Genomic DNA, 24,754 nt, shown 5'->3' on the forward strand with positions numbered 1-24,754 from the left:
CGTTGATTTCGATCTGAACCTAAAATTATCGTTAATCGTTCGCTAATCTGTCGCTGTAATTCCACATTCGTTCGCTCAAGTTCCGCATTTGTTCACTAATCGTTCAGTGTAATTTCACATTGTTCATTGTTTTACTGGGATCAGAAGGAATAAACGATCATAATAACGATCACAATAACAATTGTATCTAACGACCATCGTTCTATATAATATGGTGAACGATTTCAGGTTAACGATAAACAATCTCGTTTGCGATCGTTTATCGTTAGTAGTTAATCGTTAAAAATCGCTCCATGTAAAAGGACCCTATCACTAAAAGCTTTGTACAGAGATCATCCATCATATGGGGACAAGTGAATGGGCTTTTATTCTTACTTCCTTACTCCCTGATTCTTTGTGGTTCTCTATTAAAGGTATAAATGTATAGTTTAGGTATACGCAGAATATTCTACTTAAAGCGACTCTGTACCCACTTTGTGCCCCCCACAACTACTCATACCTTCCTGTAGCTGATGATAAGTTCTTGCTGGTGGTATGTTTATCATCGCTGGTGTCGCTTTCCAGTGCCCGAAAATCATACTTTACTGTAGCTGGAACTGTGTCTAAAAGGCGTGGCCTAGAGCGATTGTGCCCTAGGCCAGCACCGCCTGTGTGGTGGTCTTCTCTGTCTCCCCCGCCTCCCGCTCTGACCGCCCTCTTTCAGGCGCCCAGTCATCGCATTGATTGCGCATGTGCCGCCTCGTAACCCCCCGGCGCCGACGCAATGACGTGTTTGGGTCACCGCCGCCTCTCTGGTGTGGCCGCTCAGCGCCATCCCCGCCCTATGTTTCTGAAGTTCCTGGCCTTTTTCCACATCTCTTGCCTGTCCCCGCCCCCCCCCCCCCCCCCGACGCATACTATGGTGCCACCCGCTGTCATCATCAGCTGGTCTTCTTCCCGGCCCATGCGCCATTGCGCTCATAACCCATGCACGTGGCTAGTCGGAGAAAGCTGGCAGCATCACTGCGCGTGCGCGGCTTGGGAGCGCAATGGCGCATAGGCCAGGAAGACAACCAGCTGATGATGGCTGCAGGCAGCACCATGGTATGCGGCGGGAGGGGGGGGGGGACAGGCAAGAGAGGCGGGGAAAGGCCAGGAACTTCAGAAACACAGGGCGGGGATGGTGCTGAGCGGCCACACCAGAGAGGCGGGGGTGACCCAAACACGTCATTGCGTCAGTGGTGGTCAGTGGGCGGAGCGGGAGGCGGGGGAGACAGAGAAGACCACCACACAGGTGGTGCTGGCCTAGGGCACGATCGCTCTAGGCCACGCCTCTTAGACATGGTTCCAGCTACAGTAAAGTATGATTTTCGGGCACTGGAAAGCGACACCAGCGATGATAAACATACCACCAGCAAGAACTTATCATCAGCTACAGGAAGGTATGAGTAGTTGTGGGGGGCACAAAGTGGGTACAGAGTCGCTTTAATGTCAGGTAATGAAAGTTTTATATTTCAGGTTATGAAGGTATATGCTAAAGCTGTAAATCTGACCGCTGTGGTCAGTGACACTTCTTCCTGTCCTTAGATCTCTTCAACCCTCCATTAACGGGCTATTGTGGTAGCACAGATGACCAATCCTTCCCTCTCGTATTATCACTAATGGAGAAGTAGTTAAAGGGGAACTGTTAGCAGGTTAGACGAATCTACGATGCTGAGGAGGAAGGTATGTGTCTTATCTTCCTCCTTGGCACCGGTCCTGCGATGTATATCACACACTCCACGTGAACTTGCACTCCAAAAAGTCTCCATGTAGTGTCTGGCTGAGCCATTTGCATCACGTCGCTAACTACAGCAGTGGATAGAAAGTTGAATAACATCATTATTTATGGGTCTGTACTGGTGTCTATAGAGAGATTTACATATGTAAAGATGTATATGAGATCCAAGTGGCCATTGGCCGGGGCAATTGTGGCTAATGGACACTCTCACCACTACCCTGGCTGTGTCCTCTTCTTTGACTTGGTGGACAGCTCAGAAGACAAGTGACATCATCCTAAAGTATAATGTAAAGGATTTCCATAGTTCAGCTGTGCTTTTGAGCATCTCATACAAGCCATCTACAATGCCTGTAGTCCTCATAGCCTTTGGTCCTCATAGCCTGTAGTCCTCATAGCCTTTGGTCCTTATAGCCTGTAGTCCTCATAGCCTTTGGTCCTTATAGCCTGTAGTCCTCATAGCCTGTAGTGCTCATAGCATGTAGTCCTCATAGCCTGCTATGGGCCTGTAGTGTAGCTATGTGTATGAAGGCCCACACAGAGTTGACCTGCAACCATGTCATTTTGTATACCCCAGTGTGTTGTCCATGCATTGTGAGTTTATGCAAGAAATTATGTTGTGACTGCCCTGCTGGTGAGCAGTGACAGGCGGCTGGTCACAAGTTAGATGGAATAGCGTGACTCCACTGGTGTAGTGGTTGGCCGAGGTACAGCCCAGTCCGGTGGTAGTTTGTTGTGACCCCAGTGCCGGTTGGGCACACAGGTATGCTGGCACACCTGCTTTTATTTTAAGTGGGCTGGCTATACCTTTTCCCCTGTGGACAGTAACCTGCCGGGCTCTTTGGGGGTCCCTTGGGCCATTATCACAGTGGTCCAGAGTGGAGTAGTGACTATTGGTACTGCCACCCACAGTAAGGGGAGATAACCCTAGGAAAGTGTGATTACTGTGTCGGTGCTTGGAGAAGAACCACAGAGTCCCGTTAAAATAAATATACTCTTGTTTACTGTGAAGATACTTGATACAGAGAACATATAATACACTTTTGCCTTGATACGTTACTTTATACTTTAGAGTCCAGATCTGTACTGAGAGTGAAGAGGGTGATATAGCCGTGCTGTGGCTGGGTTGTGTACTGAGAGGTAGAAAAGGATCTGAAGAGTAGAGAGGAGGATGTCGAGAGAGTCCCAACCCAAGTAGTACTGTGCTCTGCCGGGACTTTGGAGGTAGAATAAGTAGAATACTTGAGAGTACAGAGAATACTTGTGCCCGTGTTTTGACTCCTTGGTCTTTGCACCACCTATTGCCCACCAGTGTCGGGTGACCCGTCCTAGAGGGTGATACAAGCCCCAGACCTTGTTACATGGGATGAGCAGAGTGGTCAGAGTTCTCTGAATACACCCGCGCTGCGAGATAGAGCAAAGTTGCTAGAAGCCTACGCACTCTATCTGGATCAGTTCCTTTACTTCTTGTGGATACTGTCATGCACTGTTACAATGTCCACGGCGTGGGTTGGGATGACCCCTGACTTGTCCTCTTTAGTAGTGACTTATTAACACTGCATAGTGTGTAATATGGTTGCTTGAGGGAAAACTGTGTCTAGGTCTAGCATATACATGTGCTCTGCTCAACATCTAAACCACAACTCTTTTGGACTGGGGATCTGGCAGGAGCCAGGGCCCAACTTGACTGCTGTAGGGAGTGTCCTACACTCCTACACTTCCTCTACCCATGTGACTTCTTTCCTACAGCATATGTAAACTGTGCTGTGAGTGGATGAGGAGTGCGTGTGTAAGATACAAAGAGAAAGGTGAAAGGTTAGAAGAAGAAAGAACTCTCATTGGTGTACAGATCCATATGGTACATAAGAAAACTATAACCCTTTAGTTTCTACAGCTGTGCAATATCTGGACACAAATACTTGTAACAACGACATCTTGTGGTAAAACTTTGGTACTGCTACATTACCACTTACTCTTTTAAGTACAGACTTTTGCGAAGGGTGTAACTAATAGCAGCACCCCGTGGTGGTACACCCAAAAATCTGTATAATTTTGTATCTGAATTTTTTTTTAAGAAAACTAGGACTAACATATAACTTCTTTCTGTACAGGCCACTTCAGTTGGGAAAAATATCTGAAGGAGACTGGATCTCAACCAGCACCTCCTCACTGCTTCAGACAGGTGAGATGTCATATGGATACATATGGTGAACTAAGATATTGTAATGGAACATACAAGTAATCTGTTTGATATATGAAGACAATCATTCAGCCATCAGTTATCTTCCCCGTCCGGCCCTGTCACATGGTATGGCAGGCTGGCATGTGTCCTGCCACTGTATTCAAGTCTATAGGTGGAGGTGGAGATCTAGGGATGCCACCAGTCCAAACCAAGAGCTTCTGAAGGGAAATTTGTCTCTTAAGGGTACGTTCACACTTAATGGATCCGCAGCTAATTTCATTTAAATAAATGAACACAGCATCAAATCTGCTGCGGATCTGCTGCAGATCTTCTGCGGATCCTGTAGGTGTGAACGCACCCTGAAAGGTCAGAAAAACAACAACAACCTAAGTGCAATACAGAGAAAGTGAATATAAAGAAACCTAAGCAAGCAGTTTTGCACTATATTCACTTTATTTTTAATTATTTTTTTATGTTTTCCGTGCTCCCTCTGTGATGATATTTAGTCCTTTCTCTATTCCAAAAAAAGAGACCAAACCCAGGAAGTCCCTGGCCTTTATGCGCTAACACAAGGAGATGCAGGTTGTATATCAACTGAGGGCAATTGACTTTTGCTAATTATATTATCAGCTCTGCAGCTTACCAGGGGACAATGCTTTTTGTTATGGAACAATTCAGTCAGTATAATGTCACTGTGTGGCTACAGAGGTTTTTCTGCTGTGTGACGGGAGAGCTGACTGTACAATACGAGCTCCACCAGGATTATCTGCTACGGAAAGTGGATACGCAGCAGCTGTGCAGTGAAGGGAGATACCTAATGGTCATGTGTATAACATTGGTTTAAACATAGAAAAATAAAGGAATTATATTGCAAAATTGTTTATAAACATAACCCCTGTGCCTGTTTAATGCAAACATCCCACCAATCAGGCTTCTGTGAAGAAGTATAATTTTTTTTATAGGAATTATTAATTCAGTGTGTCACTGACAGCTTCTTTCCTGAAGAAGTGCTGTTAGGAAAGCCTAACAATGAAATCCGCTTTATCGTTTTCTTACTAGATCCATTTTGATTTCTGTATTTTTTTCCTTTGTCTTTTTAGTCCTGTTCTCCACCATCCAATGATTTCAAGATTGGAATGAAACTGGAAGCCCAGGACCCGAGAAATACGACATCCACTTGCATCGCCTCTGTGGTAGGCCTCACAGGAGCCCGACTTAGACTGCGTCTTGATGGAAGTGACAACAAAAATGATTTCTGGAGATTGGTGGATTCCTCAGAGATCCAACCCATTGGCACGTGTGAAAAGAGTGGGGGCATGCTGCAGCCTCCCCTAGGTGTGTCTTTCTTTCTATACAGCTTCTATACATGTCTATGGGTTATGATGGCCATGCATCTAAAGTCAGTTATCTATCCCATCCTCCCTATACACAGGAACGTTCAGCACGGCCGAGCATTTCTGTATTCTCTATGTGGAGGGGTAAGCCAGCTAGACTGCTCTGGCTGTGGTTTATCTCTCTCAGAACAAAAGGGTTGGGTAGAGATTTAACCCTCCTGGCACTACAGAGTGCAGAGACAGCCGGCCAGGGATGCTGTTTACATGAGCCACCTCGGAGGAGAGGAGGGAAATCAGAGTGGAGACAGAGTAAACAGCTCAGACACAGTTTATTGTGACTTCAGCAGAAAGCAGCACTTCAGAACTGGGGGAAGAAGACTGAATAGATAATAACAAGAATTGACAGATTGTCTCCAGGAGAGGGATGATTTAACCGGATAACCCTTTGAAAATGTCAGAGTTTCAGGGAGAAATCCTTTATTTGTATTGGTTCAAGTCCTTGCCCAAGCTTAGTTTTTCAGTGCAGAATATCGTGTTTACAGGTAACTGAACTTTCTTATTTATACAGAATTTATGAGTGTAACAGAAGCTGTTTTTAGGTTTTAGGCTTAATGCCTCCTCCTGGCCCATGTTCCTTCTGAAGACCCTAAATGGAGCTGAGATGGCACCAGCTAAAACATTCCACAAGGTATAGTTGAGTTATACTTCTTTTAGGGTACATTCACACCGCAGCGGATTTCTTGCGGCGAATTCGCAGCGAGACCTGCTGCGGATCCTGTACTGTGAAGCTGAATGGGTCCCATACACGCAGCGGATCCGCTGCGTGTATGGGACCCATTCAGCTTCACAGTACAGGATCCGCAGTGAGAAATTCGCTGCGGATCCGGTACGTGTGAACGTACCCTTAATGATGTTTTCACACGTTTTTTGTAGATTTTATCACCAATTGGTTGGTCAACTCACTTCTCTGTCATCAAAAATAGCTTTACGGAAATGGGATCTCTTTCTCACATATTCACCGTTTCTTTACAGGAACCTTCCCCTCCGACTCAGAACAACTTTGAGATAGGTATGAAGCTGGAGGCAGTGGACAGGAAAAACCCCCATTTTATCTGCCCAGCAACCATTGGGGAGGTGAGGGGCAGCGAGATCCTTGTGACCTTTGACGGATGGAGAGGAGCGTTTGATTACTGGTGCCGATATGACTCCAGGGATATCTTTCCAGTGGGATGGTGCTCTCTGACGGGTGACAACCTTCAGCCTCCTGGAACTAAAGGTTTGTAGAACACAGCAAGAAAGTGGGCAAAGATATTACTTTTACTTCTACCCTTCATTTCTTTTAAGCCTACCCACTATAAATTGAAGATATTTGAGTAATATGGCTGTAGGACAGGGACGGGGAACCTTTGGCCCTCCGGCTGTTGGAGAACTGCAATTCTCATCATGTCTGGAGAGCTTTTTGGTCATAGTCTAGATTTTTCCGTATTAGTGCAACTGCCGGGACCTGAGCCGTGCTCGGAACCCGGCAGTGAAAGGGGTACTCCGGCGGGGGGGCATTTTTTTTTCTGAGACCGGGGAGGAGGTGGCTGTGGGAAACGACGTTCACTCACCTCCCTGGTTCCAGTGGCGGGTCCCGCATCGGGGCGCTCCGGTCCCCGGTTCCTGGCCACTTCCTGGTGTCTGACGCGGGCCCGAGATGATACGCTCAGCCAGTCAGTGACAGAGGCGGGATCTGAGCGGACTTGAAACGGATCTTGCCTCCGCAACTGACTGGCTGAGCGAACCTGAGACGTCATGTCTCGGGCCTGCGTCAGACACCAGGAAGCGCCACTGGAACCGGGGAGTGGAGCGCCGCTGGAACCGGGGAGGTGAGTGGACGTCGTTTCCCTCAGCCACCTCCTCCCCGGTGTCAGGAAGAAAATGCCCCCCCCCCCCCCCCCGCCGGACTACCCCTTTAACCCTATAGATGCTGCAGTCAGTGCGACCGCAGCATCTATAGGGAGAGCATAGGGAGTATTCTACTTCTGTTCAGCATCTAGCTGTGAGAAGCAATCGCAGTCCCAATGATAGCTATGACAACTAGAAGCCTCCAGTGTTATAACTAGGGAAATTGATCAGGCTCTGCCATAAAGGAGAGTCTGATCAGCTATGCAGAATACAGTAATAGGTGATAGGGGTAATACACTGCAGTGCAGAATGTCTCAGAATCGCTAGAATAAGTTATGATACCATGGGCTATAACTACATAAAGTGAGACAGGTCAGATTAGAAAAAATGGTTCTAGTCCTTAAAGTGTAACTGTCATTTCACAGAAATCAGTAATACAAAGTGATTTTAAGAAACTTTAGAACAGGTTTTATTAAGGGAAAGAGTTTCCTTCCTTACGGAATTAGTTGTTTTACAGCCCCCCCCTTTCCCTATTTCAGAAGAAGCAGGTCTTCTGTGTCCATTATGGTCTATGGAGGTGGGGAACAGCCCATGTACAGGAGCCAGCACAGCACAACATCCTGCAATCTTACATCACCAAGTTCCCAGACCAGCACTAAGCAGTCTGACCTGTGAATCCAGTGTTTTATGTGCCCAGACAGTCTCCAAACTGCACAGGCTGCTTGTCTGCTCTTCCTGCTCACTCACTCCCTCAGCCCCTTAGTCCTCCGTAGTTTATAATGAACACAGCAGAACCCGTCTTTACTTTGCTCCTCTGTAATGTAGACGGTCTTACCTGATAATGCACAGATAAGAAGGGGGGAGGTGGGAAAACAGCTTTTTAAGTACAGAAAGAGTCTTTTTGCTTAATAAAACCTATTAGAGAGTTTCTTAAAATCGCTTGTACTATTGATTTCTGGAAAAATGTTTTAAATGACAGTTACACTTTAAGGACAAAATGAGCCCAGTCCTGAAAGGGTTAAGATGAATAATTTACAGTAAGCTATGGCACGCAGCACTTTGCACAAATCACTAATGATAAGAGATTAATGGACACATCCTTTTACCATAATGGCTATGGCAGTGTATTCCAAAAAGAGTTCTTCTTTCTCATACAGTGGCAATTCCAAAAAGTCCAGCTCCAGCTGCAGGCATCGCTTCTGGTATCTTGCGAGGCCCTAAAACCTTACTACCCGGCATGCCAGGACGGCGGCGGCGAAAGCCGGGAAGGAAGAAGGGACAACTGCCTAAAGCTCTAGTACATCAGCTGACAAGTCAACCACCAAAACTCTGTGAACCTTTCCGTTTTCCCAAGAAGAGAGGTCCCAAGCCTGGGAGCAAGGTACTTATCCCCGACATAAACGGACATACTTTGTGTCATGGCGGCCAGTATGTGTTTTTTACGGCAAGCCACCTTATAGTCCTGCCTTTGCTGGGGAGTGACACACTGCATAGTCAGTCAGGCATTGATGCACGTGGGAAAGAAATAGTTCTACCATTGCACACATTGCTAGTCAGATGGCACATAGAATATTGTGGACAGTTCTGAGCACCAGATATAGTGGAAGTGGAGGGGTTTCAAAAATGGGAAACAAGAGTAATAAATAGAAGGGTTTTGACAGCAGAGTTTGGCTGTTCCTTACCCAGTTTTATGCCTCCTACACAACTGTTTCTGTTTCAGTTAATTGACTTGTGTTTCATCCTACATATTAATATGATGATCATTAATATTACCTGTTAGTTATAAGTGGATAATCATAAAATCCTAAAAAATCCCTGACCTAGAAGATTAGATTTTGAGGGCAAAGGTTGCTAACACCCCAAACATTACTTTCTCTTCTGTTTATTTCACTTTGTATTTTGTTACTTGATAAAAAATAAACTCTTAGGGTGCGTTCACACCTACAGGATCCGCAGCAGATTTGATGGTGCAGATTTGATGCTGTGTTCAGTTATTTAAATGAAATCTGCTGCAGATCCGCAGCAGAAAATATGCGTGTGAACGTACCCTTAAACATAAAAAGCTTCTGTTTTTTTAAAAATATTCTCAATGAGAATGTACCATTATGTACTTTAAGTGTCGCACATCAATAGACTGGCGTGGAGCGGGGAAGTCGGTGCCGTGGTCCTTTTTTTGAACCGCAGACGTCAGCAGTCTGTTAGCGATAATTAGAATGAATGGAGCCGCGTCATAGAGGGGCGGGGGTTTCCTCCCACTGGGGGTGGGCCAACCCGCCTCCAGTGCTCGGTAATAGACCAGCACTGTGCAAGGGAACCGGGCCGTGGTTCAATAAAAGGACCACGACACCAGCTTCCCTACACCGGCCTATTGATGTGCAACACTTAAAGTAAATGTATCTGATGGTACATTTGCTTTAACGTAAGATTTTTTTTTTAAAACTTTTTTGCTTAAATACATTGGGGTTGATTATCAATTCTACCAATGCTAACATAAACAGCAAAAATACGGCACAGTCTCACAGGAAGGGGTGTGGTTCGAAGGCACCAAAATTGCATTGTGGGCACCGAAACTTCTACTAGACAGTGAACGATGCGTGAAGTTATTGTGAAAAATCGGGTGCATTCTTTGTAAAGTTTACATTTACACTTTTTGTGTGTTAATAACTTGTCTTCTGCATGTTAATATATTCAGCAATATTATGCTGTTAGTTTCTTAAATGGGCATTGTCATTAAGGGGGTACCCTGTGAAATTTTGTTTCTTTTAAATCAACCGGTGTCAGAAAGTTATATAGAATTTACTTTTATTTAAAAATTTCCAATCTTAGAGTACTTATGAGCTGCTGTATGTCCTGCAGGAAGTGGTGTATTCTCTCCAGTCTGACACAGTACTCTCTGCTGCCACCTCTGTCCATGTCAGGAACTGTCCAAAGAAGGAAAGGTGTTTGGGGGGGCTTTACTACTTCTCTGAACAGTTTCTGACATGGACAGAGGTGGCAGCAGAGAGCACTGGGTCAGACTAGAAAGAATACACCACGTCGTGCAGGACATACAGCAGCTGATAAGTACTGAAAGACTGGAGATTTCTAAATAGAAATAAATTACACATCTATACAATTTTTTGAAAAAAAAAAAAAAGAGAGTACCCCTTTAAGAAATACCTTTCACACGTCACAGGGACATATAAAAGGTTTTGATTGGTCAAACCCCCACCAATCAGAAGAATAAGAGTTTGGAAGTGCTCCTGCACGGTGTGATTTCTGCCCAGGGGCTCCATTATAAGCTTATAATGGACAGAGATTATTGGCAGTGGGAAGGGAAGCACACTGCTGCAGTAAGACCCCGACCAATCACAATATTTGACATGTCACACACCTGTGACAAAAGTTTTTTTTTTTCTAAATGACAGGTGCTCTTTAATTTAAGGTTTAACCTATGTTTATTATGAATATATTATATGCGTATATGAATATATTATAGCAGAAATATTCACATAATATTTTTTTTTAATAGAGAAAGCCACGACTTCTGCTAAACCAGGTCCCTACTTCCCCCACTAACAGCACCCCAGAGCCGGATACAAGCACTGTACCACAAGATGCTGCCACCATTCCATGTGCTGCAATGCAGGCACCCACAGGTACTAACATTAGAAGCCCTGTATATATTATATGATACATTGGTTTTATTCCTCTGGCCCCTCTTTTTGTTTAGACCCTCTAGATCTGTGTCCCCCAACCGGTGACTTTCAGGCACTATGGGCCCTATTCCACAGGAACGATAATCGGCCGAATCGGCCCCATTCAGGCCTATTTGGCCGATTATCGCTCGGTGGAATAGAGAGAACGATCAGCCGATGATCGTGTCATCAGCTGATCGTTCATTTAGGGCCAGACCTAAAATCATGGTTCTCCCACCGCGCATCGCTACAGTGGAATAGCGGTGCGCGGCGGGCGACCGACGATTTGAGAAGCCCAATACATTACCTGTCAGTTCTTCTCCTCCGCTCTGTCTTTCTCCCCGGGTCCCGCGCGCTCTAGCTGCAGAGTGGCCTGTCAGCTGACGGAGCCCTCAGCCAATCACAGGCCGGGACCGCCGCGGCCTGTGATTGGCTGAGTGGCCTGTCAGCTGACAGGCTATTCTGAGGCTAGAGCGCGCGGGACCTAGGGAGAAAGACAGAGCGGAGGAGAAGAACTGACAGGTAATGTATGCTGCAAGGACATCGGTAACGATGTCCCTGCAGCCCTCGCTCAACGATCATCGGGCCGTGGAATGGCAAATCGGCGCTCATTTACATCATTGATCGGGCCCTCCTCGGCCTATGGCTGTGGCTCTCCAGGGGGGGGGGGACAGCTCTAAATAGTATTGATCCCTAATGACACCAGGGATGTTATTGAAGCTTGGCAAAGCCTTATCATTGTCAGGTAATACTAGGATAAATTCTAGATGACTATATACTATTTATAATAGAGTTGACCTTTTCCATTTTAAGGGCACGTTCACACAAACGGGATCTGCAGCAGATTTGATTGTGCAGATCCACAGCAGATTTGATATCAATGTAACTAAATAACTGAACCCAGCATCAAATCTGCTGTGGATCCTGTACGTGTGAACGCACCCTCAAGGGGTACTCTAGGAAAATATTTATTTATTTATTGTTTTCAAATCACCTGTTGTCAGAAAGTTATATAGATTTGTAATTTACTTCTATTTAAAAATCTTAAGTCTTCCAGTACTTATCAGCTGCTGTATATCCCACAGGAAGTGGTGTATTTTTTCCAGTCTGATACAGTGCTCTCTGCTGCCACCTCTGTCCATGTCAGGAACTGTCCAGAGCAGGAGAAGTTTTCTATGGGGATTTGCTACTTCTCTAGACAGTTCCTGACATGGACAGAGGTGGCAGCAGAGAGCACTGTGTCAGACTGGAAAGAATACACCACTTCCTGTAGGACATACAGCAGCTGATAAGTACTGGGAGACTTAAGATTTTTTAAATAGAAGTAAATTACAAATCTATATTACTTTCTGACATCAGTTGAAAAACATTTTCGCTGAAATAGCCCTTTAAAAAATTTAAGGCCACTTGGGGGTCTGTAGATAGATCGCCCTAGACTGCATAGCATATATTTTATTGTGAGGAACTTGAACACATTAATCGCAGTAAAGAGGATGCTGTTTCCAGGGTTCCTGGCTGTCTTTTATCCACTTTCTGGACAGACGATTGCAGCATTACATACGGCCATGTTTCATATATAATGTGTGAATTCCTCAGAATACATGCACAGGGACACTTTGTATTGGGTTTCCTATCATGTATATTTTGCAGCTCTATGATTTTTATATGTTCTTTATATATGTTTTATATGTTGTTTATATGTTATATACATGTTATGTGAACAATGACAGATCTTTATTAACCAGTGATCAATAACGTTATAATATACACAAAACCTACAGCATATCATAAATCCATGTAACTTCAGTATATTGAAATATATGCTGGATAACTAAAGGGGTATTCTCATGTCAGCTAATAGAGTCATACTTGTAGGACTCGTCAAGTTAAATATTTTTGCAAATACATTCTTTTAGCAAAATTACTCTGGATATGCTGGTTTTTTCCTCATAGTTGGTTGTCTAAGTTACCAACTACTGCTCTGCTGTAAAAGCAGTGGTCTGGCTGGTGTATATGTAGCAGACTGAAGTGAGGGGAAATCAGGAATGAAAGAGAATCACTGATTTAGTCCAGGTTCACACTACGTAAGACACCAGCAGTTTTGTGACCCGGGCGTGTCATAGAACAGCCGGTGTCTGTGAAGATCATCTCGACCGGTACTGCAGTATCGGCTGGATAAACTTCAATTCTATTGAATTGGGATGCTGGCAAATCCGTGTGCGGACGCATCCCAATTCACCATAGCACACAATGGAAAGCACTGCTGGAGCCGCACTCTCCATTGTCTGAACAGTTAGTGGTGTGCGGCCACTATTCAATGAATAGCGGCCGCTCAAAACCAACATGTCAGTGCAGCCGGAGTGCATACTATGGGGGAGATTTATCAAACATGGTGTAAAGTGAAAGTTTTTATTCCTCACAGACTCTTTGGAAAATGAAATGTGGAATCTGATTGGTTGCTAGGGGCAACTGAGCCAGTTTTACACCATGTTTGAGAAATCTCCCCCTATGTGTATACACTCTGGCCGGGATTCCCTCTGACTGTAATGCAACATGAAATTTCTATTAATCATAAGATTGGTGATACTTGTAGTTTCCCTGAAGCTTCCCTTTTATTGCGGCTTACGATTTTGATGGAGACGCCCTTAATGTCAGTGCGGGGCAGAGTAAATCAGACAACAGGGAGTCAAGATCTTGAGGAACATAACTTACACAGTCTCTTTCTGTGTGGTACCTATCAATATGGCCGTCGGCCAGAGATAGGTCACTTGTGCTGATGAAGAGATTTGCGAGGTAAAATGGAGTTGCCCTTTTGTATGCTGGCAGTGAGCCACTAATCCAGGCGAATGAGAGTCTTACAGGGTATCTGGACCGGGCCATAAGCCGCAACTTTCGTATCCCAGAAGAACTAAGGGCAAGTCGAGAAATTATCCCTCAGCATAAACAGTACCTAGTAGAGGGAAGTTGATCGGTCAATAACAAAAATAAATCAGTTTCATAACTCCCATCTGTCACACTGTCTCACTCCTTGGTGAGCTAGAAATCTCCTCACAATTCCTTAAATCTTGTGGTCCCCTCTGCTGATGATGTTACCATAACCACAGCTGCACTCAACTACTCAGAGAATTCCTGTCACAACTGCCTTTTATGGGGAGCTGCTTATAATAGCTCCGCCCACTTTCTGGATGCTTCTACTAGCTGATGTAATAGACTAAGGAGGCAGTTGCTGTTACTTAACTCTCTGATTGTAGCGGGTGTAAATGAATAGCCAGACCACTGCTTTTTAGAGTAGAGTGGTGGTCTGTAACCTAGACAACAAGCTGTCAACAATGGAAGGGAAAGAGCAGCATATCAGGAGAAGGAGCCAAGTTTGCTAAACAAATGTATTGGCAAAAATATTTACCTTAACTGTGCACCCTGGCATCGCTAGGGGAGTTTAGAGGGGGGCCGCACGTGGACTATATGCAGCCCAGGACTGCGGCTATTAGCGGGCACGGTTCGATCGCGTTCCTGCTAATTAGCCATTTAGATACAGCTGTCAAAGTTGACAGCTGCATCTAAATACCTTTTCTCCCCCATCCATGGTGGTCTAGTGGCAGGACTGCCCCCCGCAACGCAATCGCGGAGGAGCGGTCCCTGCATCCCATCTGGGGTTAAGTCCTACAAGTATAACTGTATTAGCTGAGATGGGAGTACCCCTTTAATTCTTTTCTACTTCATCAGCCTGAGTTACAGTGTATTTCTACTGGTGAATCTTTTTTTTCTAGTTTGCATTTATCTGAACAAGAATGGAGATTCTGGCCCCCATCTTGACAGGAAAAAAGTTCAGCACCTTCCGGATCATTTTGGACCAGCGCGGGCATCTGTGGTACTTCAGCAAGCAGTTCAAGCCTGCATAGACTGTGCTTACCATCAGAAGACTGTGTTTGGTTTCCTAAAGCAGGGTCATGGAGGGGAAGTTATATCTGGTGAGTGCTCCATGACTATTTGACACTACATTACATTATATCCAGTGGCATAGCATAGGTTGGGGGCATCAGTGCAAGGCGGAGCAGTGTGCCCCCCCCAAACCCAGCCGGTAAATATAAGATAGCATCAATGCCAGAGGCACACGCTGGATTTTCTAGGTTAGGGATTTTTAAAAAAATAATTTAGCATTATTCTGCTATGTTTTCTAAATGGGCACTGTCATTGACATTTGTTTTAAATAAACTGGTATCAGAAAGTTATACAGATTTGTAATTTACTTCTATTTAACAATCTCTAGTCTTCCAGTACTTATCAGCTGCAGTATGTCCTGCAGGAAGTGGTGTATTATTTACAGTCTGACACAGTGCTCTCTGCTGCCACCTCTTTCCATGTCAGGAACTGTCCTGAGCAGCAGCAAATAACTATAGAAAACCTCTCCTGCTCTGGACAGTTCCTGACATGGACAGAAGTGGCAGCAGAGAGCACTGTGTCAGACTGGAAAGGATTCACCACTTCCTGCAGGACATATAGCAGCTGATAAGTACTGGAAGACTAGAGATTGTTAAATAGAAGTCAATTACAAATCTATATATCTTTCTGACACCAGTTGATTTAAATGAAAAAAATAAATTTAAACCAAACTGGTGCCCAAAACTGGACAGCATACTAAAGATGAGGCTGTAGCAAAGCTTTATAAAGATGGTAATATAACCGTGAGACCATTATAATGCATGACAATATCCTGCTGGCCTTAGAAGCAGCTGACTGACATTGTGTGCTGTTCTGTAGTCTATTATCTACAAGTATACCCAGATCCTTCTCCATCAGTGACTCTCCCAGTTTTACCTACCAGGACATATGATAGGGGCATGCAGGTTATTAGTGCGCAAATGCATAACTTTATATTTATCTACATTTAGATCTTAGGGGGAAAAAAGAAAGAAAAGTGTCTTCCCTTGAAAAATTCAATAACTTTACTAACTTTTTCATTGTTCTATAAACAAATATATATAAATCATATGGGGCACCACAAACATTGTGATCCTAACCTTACAGTCCATAGAAGCCCCCCTTCCCTCTACGTCCTACATACAAATAAATATGGAAAACCTTAGGATAACACTTATAATAAGCATGCTATATACAGTACAGCCACCACCATACACTGCTAAAATACTTTACTGCACAGATCCTAAATTATCCTATAATAAAGTATTCTAAGGGTCCTTTTAGACGGCACAATAAATCAAATGGCCAGGCCGCACGAACATCCTTGTATCATGGAAACTGACAGCATAGATATGCATATATCCGTGTTGTCAGTTTCAAGATAAAAAAATCAGTCTATATCTATGCATATGTAGTGTGCTGCTGTGTGACCCCTCTTTCTGCTCTCCCTTCCAGCTCAGGCCCCGCCTCCTTGGGCTGTCAGTCACTATGGAGGAGGCAGTGGCCTTAAGATACAGTGGCTGCCTGAGCTGGACGGGGGAGTGGGATGCTGGATCACACATCAGTAGGTAAGTATGCACTGCTTGTGTGATCTGGACACTGACAGCACGGATATATGCATATCTGTGCTGTCACTTTACACAGGAAGATGTGCAGCCAATAAGGATAAGTTTAAAAGCAGGCTCAAAAAATGTGATCAGACGAGGATTGGACGTTGTTACCCGTAGACGGGTGCTCCGTTTGTTGTCGGGTTGACTAACTGATGATTTACCTTTCGCTTTATGACTTTGTTACAATCGCTCTTACCTTGCAGCAGTGTTTGAGAGGGAGCAGCACACGCTGAACCTTCCGGCAGTAAACAGTATTGTCTATGTCCTTCGCTTTCTGGAGAAGCTTTGCCGGAACCTGCGTAGTGACAACTTATTTGGAAATCAGCCCTTCACTCAGAATCCTTCACAACACCCCGGATTATATGAGAATGAACGGTATTTAACAGGTACTAAGGTTAACTTTTAGGATGTTTGAAGTTTGTACTGTTAGTGATTCACAAAACCTCATCATTACAATGATTTTAACACCATATTTCTGTTTGTTAGAAAGGTGTCATTTTGAAGGCAGTGTCCATGGTCCTGGTAGAGTATCCAAGAGGTACTCCCAAGAAATACCTCCATACAATGCCCCCCTGTGTCCTAAAGTACCAAAGAATGATTGCCATGCATCAGAAGGTAAGCTTGGAAAGCTATCCCCATCTAACCCCTTTTCTTACTAGGCTACAGATCTGCTGGGATTTATACATATAAGGCAGGGGCATTGTACAGCCTCAGTAGGTGTACCTATGCCATCTGCCGCTGGTGTCCACTGTAAGTTAGGGTCCCATACACTTTAGACTTCTCACTAGAGATGGGTGAACTTGCCAAAAGTTCAGGTTTGCATGAAACTGAATAATCGGCATGTGAATCCCGTTGCCTGGAGAAGGAGGATGCAACCAAGGATTGCATCAAACTTCTCCAGGCAGCGGGATTCAAATGCCGATTGTTTAGGTTCGCACGGACCCAAACTTTTGGCAAGTTCGCTCATTTCTACTTTTGATGGCCGTATCCTCAAGAGCTTTTTCGCTGCCCCATAGAGAATACAGGAACGCTCAGCCGTGCTGAATGTACAAGTTCGACCATCAGTTATTGAAGGTGTATGGACACCACCAGAGTGCCCACCAGTCAACTAAGATCCCAACCATTTGTCACTGTCATGTTTTTTTTTTTTTTTTTTGCAGAAATCAATAGTCCAGGCGAAGAAACTTTGCAATTAGGTTTATTAGGCAAATATACCATTATCTGCATTCAAAAAGACTTTCCTTAAGCCCCCCCACCCTCCTCTCTCATTCACTGCTCATTATCAGGAAATCTCGACTCTTTTACATCAGTCGGGCCCTGTGTAATCTATGGAGAGGGGAGGGAGGAGGAGGGAGATTAGTCGGCAACAGAGAACAAAGGATTACACAGTGGGAGCTGTGTGAAACCCAGTAGTCAGAGGTCAGAGAGGTCAGTGCTGACTTCAGAGGAGATAGCCCGGTGATGTAGCTGTAAATTAACTCTTTGTTGTCCTGTTTTGGTGCCTCATCTCCCTCCACCCCTCCCCTCTCTATAGAAAACCATGAAGATAGGGGGTAAAGCTTCGAACTGCTTTTTCATGATAAAAATGCATTTTTTCAGCTAGTAAAACCAATTACAAAGTTTCTTAAAATCGCCTGTACTATTGATTTCTGCAAAAAAAAAAAAAATTAAACGACAGTGACACTTTAACTTCTGGAATGCAGTGATCAGTACAGATTGTGGCTCCTATAGCCCATAGGCTCCCCTTTATGATGCAGTTACAGGTTCCTGATGGGTTGTCATGTAACAGGAATAAAACTCTGCAATCTAAAATAAATTACAGTGTATTTTGTATGCTAGTATATATAATAGAGCTAAGGTGAGAAGTTTTCGAATAGGATTTTTATTTTTCTAAAGATTTCAAGTAAAAAGACAAAAAAAAAAAAAAAAAAACTTCTTTTCAGCTTACCACAATGACTGACCAGTTATTTATACCAGAACTCTCATGAAAAGTAACCAAAAAATCTTGTTGTTGTAATGCACCATTGACATAAAAAATAAAGATATTATAGGTCTGGGAATGAGGCAATGGGTGTTATTATTATAAAAAAAAACTTATGAAGCATAAATGTAATTTATAATAATAATAATAATAATAATAATTGTTGTCGTTATTATTATTATTATTAGTATATCTGAAACAACAGGTACACTTGTAAGGGAAACAAAGAAGACTGTAACCTGCTGTTATGTTTCCATAGCGTACAAAAAGCCGAGGTCCTTTTCTTACCTTCCTCCTCTGCACTATATTTGCTAAATCTTTATTTACTCAATGCACAAATTAGGTGGTATGGTGCCCTGGGGGGCGGAACTACCACCCTCAGTGCACCGATCCACCCCTCATGAATATTGATGCAGCACTCACTACTGCAGAGCGTCAGATGAATATTTAAGAGGAGGAGCAGGTCTCATTTGCAGATTGATGAGTTAAGATTTAGTGCAAGTGGCACTGAGGATGAAGGTAAGAAAATGACCCCCACCCTCAGCGTTCTGTACACTATGGAGACATAACGGCAGATTACAGTCTTCTAACCTGCTGATAGTTCCCCTTTAAGGCCCACATTAGTCAGGTCATTAAGGGGTTTAAAATAAAAAAAAGGAATGTGGATTTACATTGCACACCGCAGGATTGTTACCGTATCTTTTGTATGGTTACAGGAGAAACATTCTTGAATGATGCCGGACTTCCAGGGTTAATGGAGCAGCGTCTGGGTCCTGCAGAATCTCCTAGTAGCCCAAACACATGTAGAGTCTCTAAGGAATATCGGTCTCCTTCCTTTCGGAGTCACCACCAGCCTAGCAGCCTGTCCCAAGGAACTGTACGCCGGCTGAGCTCAGGTGGTAAGTAAAAGACTTGAAATCTCCATATTGTCCATCCCCATGTGATATTCGTGGTCTCAGAAGGTATGCAGAAAATGTTTTCAAAGTTAGACAACCCCTTTATTAGGCACATAGGGCCTAGATTTTTCTTTTTCACAGCCATATACTAAAATCTGTGTGTGGGTTTTTTAATTTTTTTTTTACGAATGTAATTTTTTAACCCCTTAATAACCACAATACGTCTCTAGTTGGTGGGGCACAAGCAGCCTGGCACTGGTCTAATGTGCAGAGTATCTTGGGAACTTGGATGCTACATGACACCAGGGCCCCTGGTCTATCAAGAGTAGAAAAACCTTTGGGCTTGATGTACTTTAACCCCTTAGATGCTGCGGTCAAACTGTGATTGTGGCATTTAAGTCATTTCTGGACTTTTTTGTACCCCCATCAACATTGGGGTGATGCAATTGCTGGGATGCAGATTATTTTCTATGGCATTAGGGGTCTAATGGAGGCCTCCAGGTATGCCATATATTTGTGCTTAATCGGTTTTGCCACCGGTTAGGTCGCTTATAAACGTTAAGTTGACTGTATAATACACTGCACTATACTGGTAGTACAGTGTATTGTATTAGCGATCAGAAGATTAGCATTTCAGAGAACCTTTGTGATATCAGAGAAGTTTTGGCAACTCTCAGTAACTGGGAAGCTAAAAAATATGAAAAAATAGGTTTTATAAAGATACTACAGAGAGGCAAGATTTTTAGCGAAGTCAACTGTATCTCTTCTCCCTTCTAACTGCTTAGATGCATTCTCTTAGACCATTTTCTTTCATTTTTTTTACTTCAGAATCAGAAAGGTGTGCAAACGGTCGTCAGGGATCTCGAGACCCATCTTTATGGAACATGGAAGATGTTATGCAATTTATCAGAGAAGCAGACCCACAGCTAGGTTCACATGCTGAGCTCTTCCGCAAACACGTAAGTTCTGCAAATGTTTTGGGGGGGATGTTACACTACAGAAGCAGCATATGTGACCTCAGGGGGTTGCAACACATGATATGGTGAATAGCTACAGTATCTGGATGCAGTATTGTGTTGTGTATGTCACATGACAGGGCAGCCATGCTAGCGTAGTGTATTACACACTCCTTTTCAATGGGCTGTTTCAATGATACAAAGTGAAGGAAAATTACTGCTGACACTAGGGTTCTGTGAAACAACTGTAAACTTTACTGGGCAGTTCTTGTGCAAAAATCCAATAATTCTACATAGTACAAGATAGATACAACTTTTACGCTTGGCAGTAATAATATTTGGCCACTGCCCCTTTAACATCACTGCCAATAGCATGTTAACTTTGGCTTTAAGGGTTGCAGATCTACTTAAAGGGGTAGTGCGGCGCTCAGAAATTATTCACAGAATAACACACATTACAAAGTTATACAACTTTGTAATGTATGTTATGTCTGTGAATCGCCCCCTTCCCGTGTCCCAACACCCCCACCCGTGTCCCCGGAAGTGTTGGTGCATTATACATTACCTGATCCGTGTCGAGGGCCGTCCGCCATCTTGTGCCAAACGTCATCTTCGGACGGACGGCCGAGTTGCTGCCGCCCGTCCCCCCTCCGCCGCGTCACAACTGTGCTCAGCCGCAATTGGCTGAGCACAGTTATGCTCAGCCAATCGCGGCTGATGACGCGGCCGCGTCATCAGCTGCTCAGCTGGCTGCTCAGCTGGCTGAGCCAATCGCGGCTGAGCATCAGATGACGCTGCAGAGGGCGGCCGGCATTCGGGACAGTCGGAGCTGTTCGCCGGCCGCCCGAAGAAGACGTCACTCGCTGAACATCAGAGACGGGTGTCTGCACGTGACAGGTGAGTATAGCGCACCACACTTCCGGGTACACGGGTGGGGGGGGTGGGACACGGGGAAGGGGGCCATTCACAGACATAACATACATTACAAAGTTGTATAACTTTGTAATGTGTGTTAGTCTGTGAATAATTCTTTACCGCCGCACTACCCCTTTAAAGGGAGCTTAGTCCAATCTGGCAAGACTCTGGTTATGAGGATTTTCAGAGTTTGGCTGGCTCTGGTTACATTCATATTCACAGAAGAACACTGCAGATTTGTCGATACCTGAAGGGACAGATAGAAAAGTGCGATAACTGACATGAAAGCCCATCGACACCATCGCTGGCAGGAAGCCTAAGAAGAGAATGACAATGTCAAGGGGCCCTTGAGCAAATTATCTTGTCCTAGACTAGAAGAAAGTGCTGGAGTTCATTTAGAGACTCTTCTGGAACACTTGACTTGGAATCTTGAGAAGAGGGAACAGATGTCTTTGCAATGGATGCACAGTTAAAGGCTGTCCAGGCATGATGGGAATTGTAGCTGGAGGGAGCTGCAACAGCTGGAGGGCTGAAGGTTCCCCATTCCTGCTTCAGATAGAGAGCTAGTAGTACAACTAAGGCAAGCAATGCCTGCAGGCTTCTCATTGATATTACAGAACTAGGGTTGTTATATGTCTATCAGGCCCTGTCCATGTGTCCTACAAAGTCATAAATCATAGAGCTAGGACCCAAGTCTATAAGCCAAGGTGAACAGCCACTAACACGTCAACAACTCTTAATGGACAAGGAGAAGGAGGGCCAAGATGTCAACATGTCAGGTCACATATGAGGCAGGTTTCAATGTGTGGTCTTTGCGGGAATGGAACGGTTATGCCCTGGGAGAATGGGAGTTTTCTACAGAATCTAGAGGGGCCGAGAGGCAAACTCCTCCTCACAGTTCGTTAAGCATTGATATAGTTCTTGGTTTTCTTTATTGTCATCAATCATTGGAACATGTCATGCTAATAAAAAAAACATTTTTCTTGATTATAAATCCGTATTTTGTACAATGGAATAACTGAGCTTGTACGCGTCCAATAAAACGAGTTAAAAAAAAAAAAAAAAGCCTATCACTATAAATGAATGATGTTACGGACTAATATACCCAATAGAGATTCTCACCATTTTTAGGTATATTTTCTTTCCTACAGGAAATTGACGGAAAAGCCTTGCTCCTCTTGAGGAGTGACGTCATGATGAAATACATGGGTCTGAAGTTGGGTCCTGCTCTAAAGCTGTCTCACCACATAGATAAACTGAAGCAAGGAAAATTCTGACCAAAAACATCTTGTCCGGCTGTCACAGACCTTTAAGTGTTCATGCATTGGAGACGACAAAAGACTCAGAGCCCAGAAGACCCCATTTTGGGGGTTTATGTATGTTGCTGACATCTGAAACGTTTCTTATCTATAAGAATTCCTCCAATCTGTGAACTTGTCCTTGATATTTCACAATAAGGGGAGCGGGAAGATGAAGGCAGTACATTGTGATTGGGCAGTAGCTTATCCTACTCCCTCGTGTACTTTGAATTAATCCAAACAATACTTTTCTTATCTTATATAGCACTGGCAGTGCACACAGCGCTGTACCTTGTAGAATAAAAGAGGCACAATCAATTATTGGCCACAAAAGCTTGCAATCTGATGACTGACTGGAGTTACTTGGAATCTGCTGTACATAATCGTGTATATGGGTAATAAAGGTGGCTTCCAATTTCTAATATCAGAATTATATTCATAATAAATTCGGCAACATCGGTCATACACAGCCTTCCATTGTAATATCGGAATAATCTGTGTAATTCAGGGAAATCACTAAAGTATTTAAAGGAAAGGTGTCATCAGAAAATGACATTGTGAAAATAATGTTCTTATTTTAAACATATTTTTTTAAGAATTTTGGTGACGTTTTTTCCTAATTTTCCTTTTTTTTTTATCTATACTATAAAATAATCCTGATATCTTGCAATTTTCATTGTCACCACTGGGGCTAAAACTAAGCTGAGACTTCCTGTTGTGTCTGTGTTGATAAGAGGATCACACACCATACATTAAAGGAGAAGCTTGGGCAAAAGAATTTTTTAATATGTTATTTCTTATGGAAAGTTAGACAAATTCCTAATGTACATTAATTATGGGAAATGCGCATATACCGCTATTTCCCTTAATTTAGTAGATCATGGAGTGTTCAAATTCTCTCAAAAACCGTGACGTCACAAATCAGGTGTAATTCCTATGGAGTGTCCAGCAGAGGGCGCAGTATATGTAGAAGCCTATGAATAAGTAATAACATTAAAAAATACTTTTGGCCGGAGCTGTCCTTTAATGCCAGTCCTTGTATTAATTAATGCCAGCCCTTTTTGCAGTTTCAGCCTCTATAAAAAAAGATTTCACAGACACCTGTAATACCCAACATCCCATCTTCACCATATATCAAAGAAGATTCTCAAAGAAAGAACGCTCCCCCTTTCCAGACCAGTATACATATGTACACATACAAAAACCACTGGTGGCTGGGGGTCGGAAGGTTTGGTGCTGGCCAGCGGCTGTCTGGAGATGGTTGATTTGGGCTGGCAGATGGCCTGGGGGCGCAGGGGGGCAGGTGCGGGGGTGGGTGTCCAGGGGCTGCAGGTCGTGGGCTGGTGCAGCCAACAGCTGTCTATGGTGGAGGGGTGCTGGGGTGATGGCGGCAGATCACGCTTTGCGGGCCAGGACTCGGGGGCCCCCCTACAGCCTGTAGCAGCTGTGTGGTCTGCCTCCATGGTACTTACGCCAGTGATGGGGAGGTTAGTCTTAGCTACTTTATACCAGCTAACACTAGGCCCGACTTAGTAATGGATGCCGTTTATCAGATAGCTTCCACTACCAAGCCTGTAATGAAACATAATAAACACACAACACAATTAAGAAAGGTATTGTATTTAAAAAAAAAAAATAACACCCCCACACCCCTCGACCATATTAAAGAAAACACAATGTTGTCATTGATGTAGCCCACCGAATCTGATGCAATCTTCGGGATGCCTATATCTGAAAAACAAAAAAGGAAAAACACACAAAATAAGCCAGGAGCAGAACACTCATCTTATAGACAGGTGTTCTGCACCTTACAGTATGCAGCATCTGGCATCCACACTTAACCCTATGGGGACAGACTGACCTCACACTGTACCCATCCCAGTAAGGAAGGCGGTTATTCCTTGCTGGGATGGCTGCAGAGCTGGGGGAGAAGCGCGGCCCTGACATCTTCATTCTGCACCAGAGCCTGGCACACTCAGCTAGAAGTGTACTGGGCTCTGCCTCTTAAAATGTGACAACAGCTACAGCGACGTCCTGGCTGCAGCTGCTGATTGGGGAGAAGACGGGGGAAGTTGACCCTCCCCTGGCAGCTTGACACATAGACCACGCCCCCAGATTCCAGAGTTGTTAATAGCCCCCTTATAGATGGCCCCTAGTACAGATAAAAATAAAAATAAAATGACTCACCTAACCACTCGCTCCCCCGACGGCTGTCTTCTTCTCTTCGCCCCCGGCTGACACTCCGCTCCCTGTCACGCACCCGCCCGGCGCATGCATCAGGAAGCTCTATGCACGTCGGGGCCGATACTTCCGGTACAGCGAGCATCTCTAATAAGCGCTCCCT

At 44.2% G+C, this 24,754-nt stretch overlaps 1 protein-coding gene across 3 annotated transcripts in view; it reads left to right on the top strand.

Moving 5' to 3' along the window:
- The window catches only part of SCMH1 (Scm polycomb group protein homolog 1), a 40,449-nt gene extending 17,617 nt beyond the window's left edge, over nt 1–22,832 (top strand). For 2 of the 3 annotated variants that reach the window (XM_069971610.1, XM_069971612.1), the window contains 12 exons: nt 3,868–3,938; nt 5,039–5,273; nt 5,872–5,960; nt 6,305–6,548; nt 8,317–8,540; nt 10,671–10,797; nt 14,604–14,804; nt 16,568–16,750; nt 16,851–16,979; nt 19,062–19,244; nt 20,070–20,200; nt 22,264–22,832. In XM_069971610.1, coding sequence (XP_069827711.1) covers nt 3,868–3,938; nt 5,039–5,273; nt 5,872–5,960; nt 6,305–6,548; nt 8,317–8,540; nt 10,671–10,797; nt 14,604–14,804; nt 16,568–16,750; nt 16,851–16,979; nt 19,062–19,244; nt 20,070–20,200; nt 22,264–22,389 — 1,943 coding nt within the window. In that variant the 3' untranslated portion in view covers nt 22,390–22,832. The remainder of the gene's footprint in view (nt 1–3,867; nt 3,939–5,038; nt 5,274–5,871; nt 5,961–6,304; nt 6,549–8,316; nt 8,541–10,670; nt 10,798–14,603; nt 14,805–16,567; nt 16,751–16,850; nt 16,980–19,061; nt 19,245–20,069; nt 20,201–22,263) is intronic. The other variant, XM_069971611.1, reaches the window with a different exon arrangement.
- Nucleotides 22,833–24,754: the final 1,922 nt, after the last annotated feature.

Source organism: Dendropsophus ebraccatus, chromosome 5, assembly GCF_027789765.1.
Source record: "Dendropsophus ebraccatus isolate aDenEbr1 chromosome 5, aDenEbr1.pat, whole genome shotgun sequence".
NCBI lineage: Eukaryota > Metazoa > Chordata > Amphibia > Anura > Hylidae > Dendropsophus > Dendropsophus ebraccatus.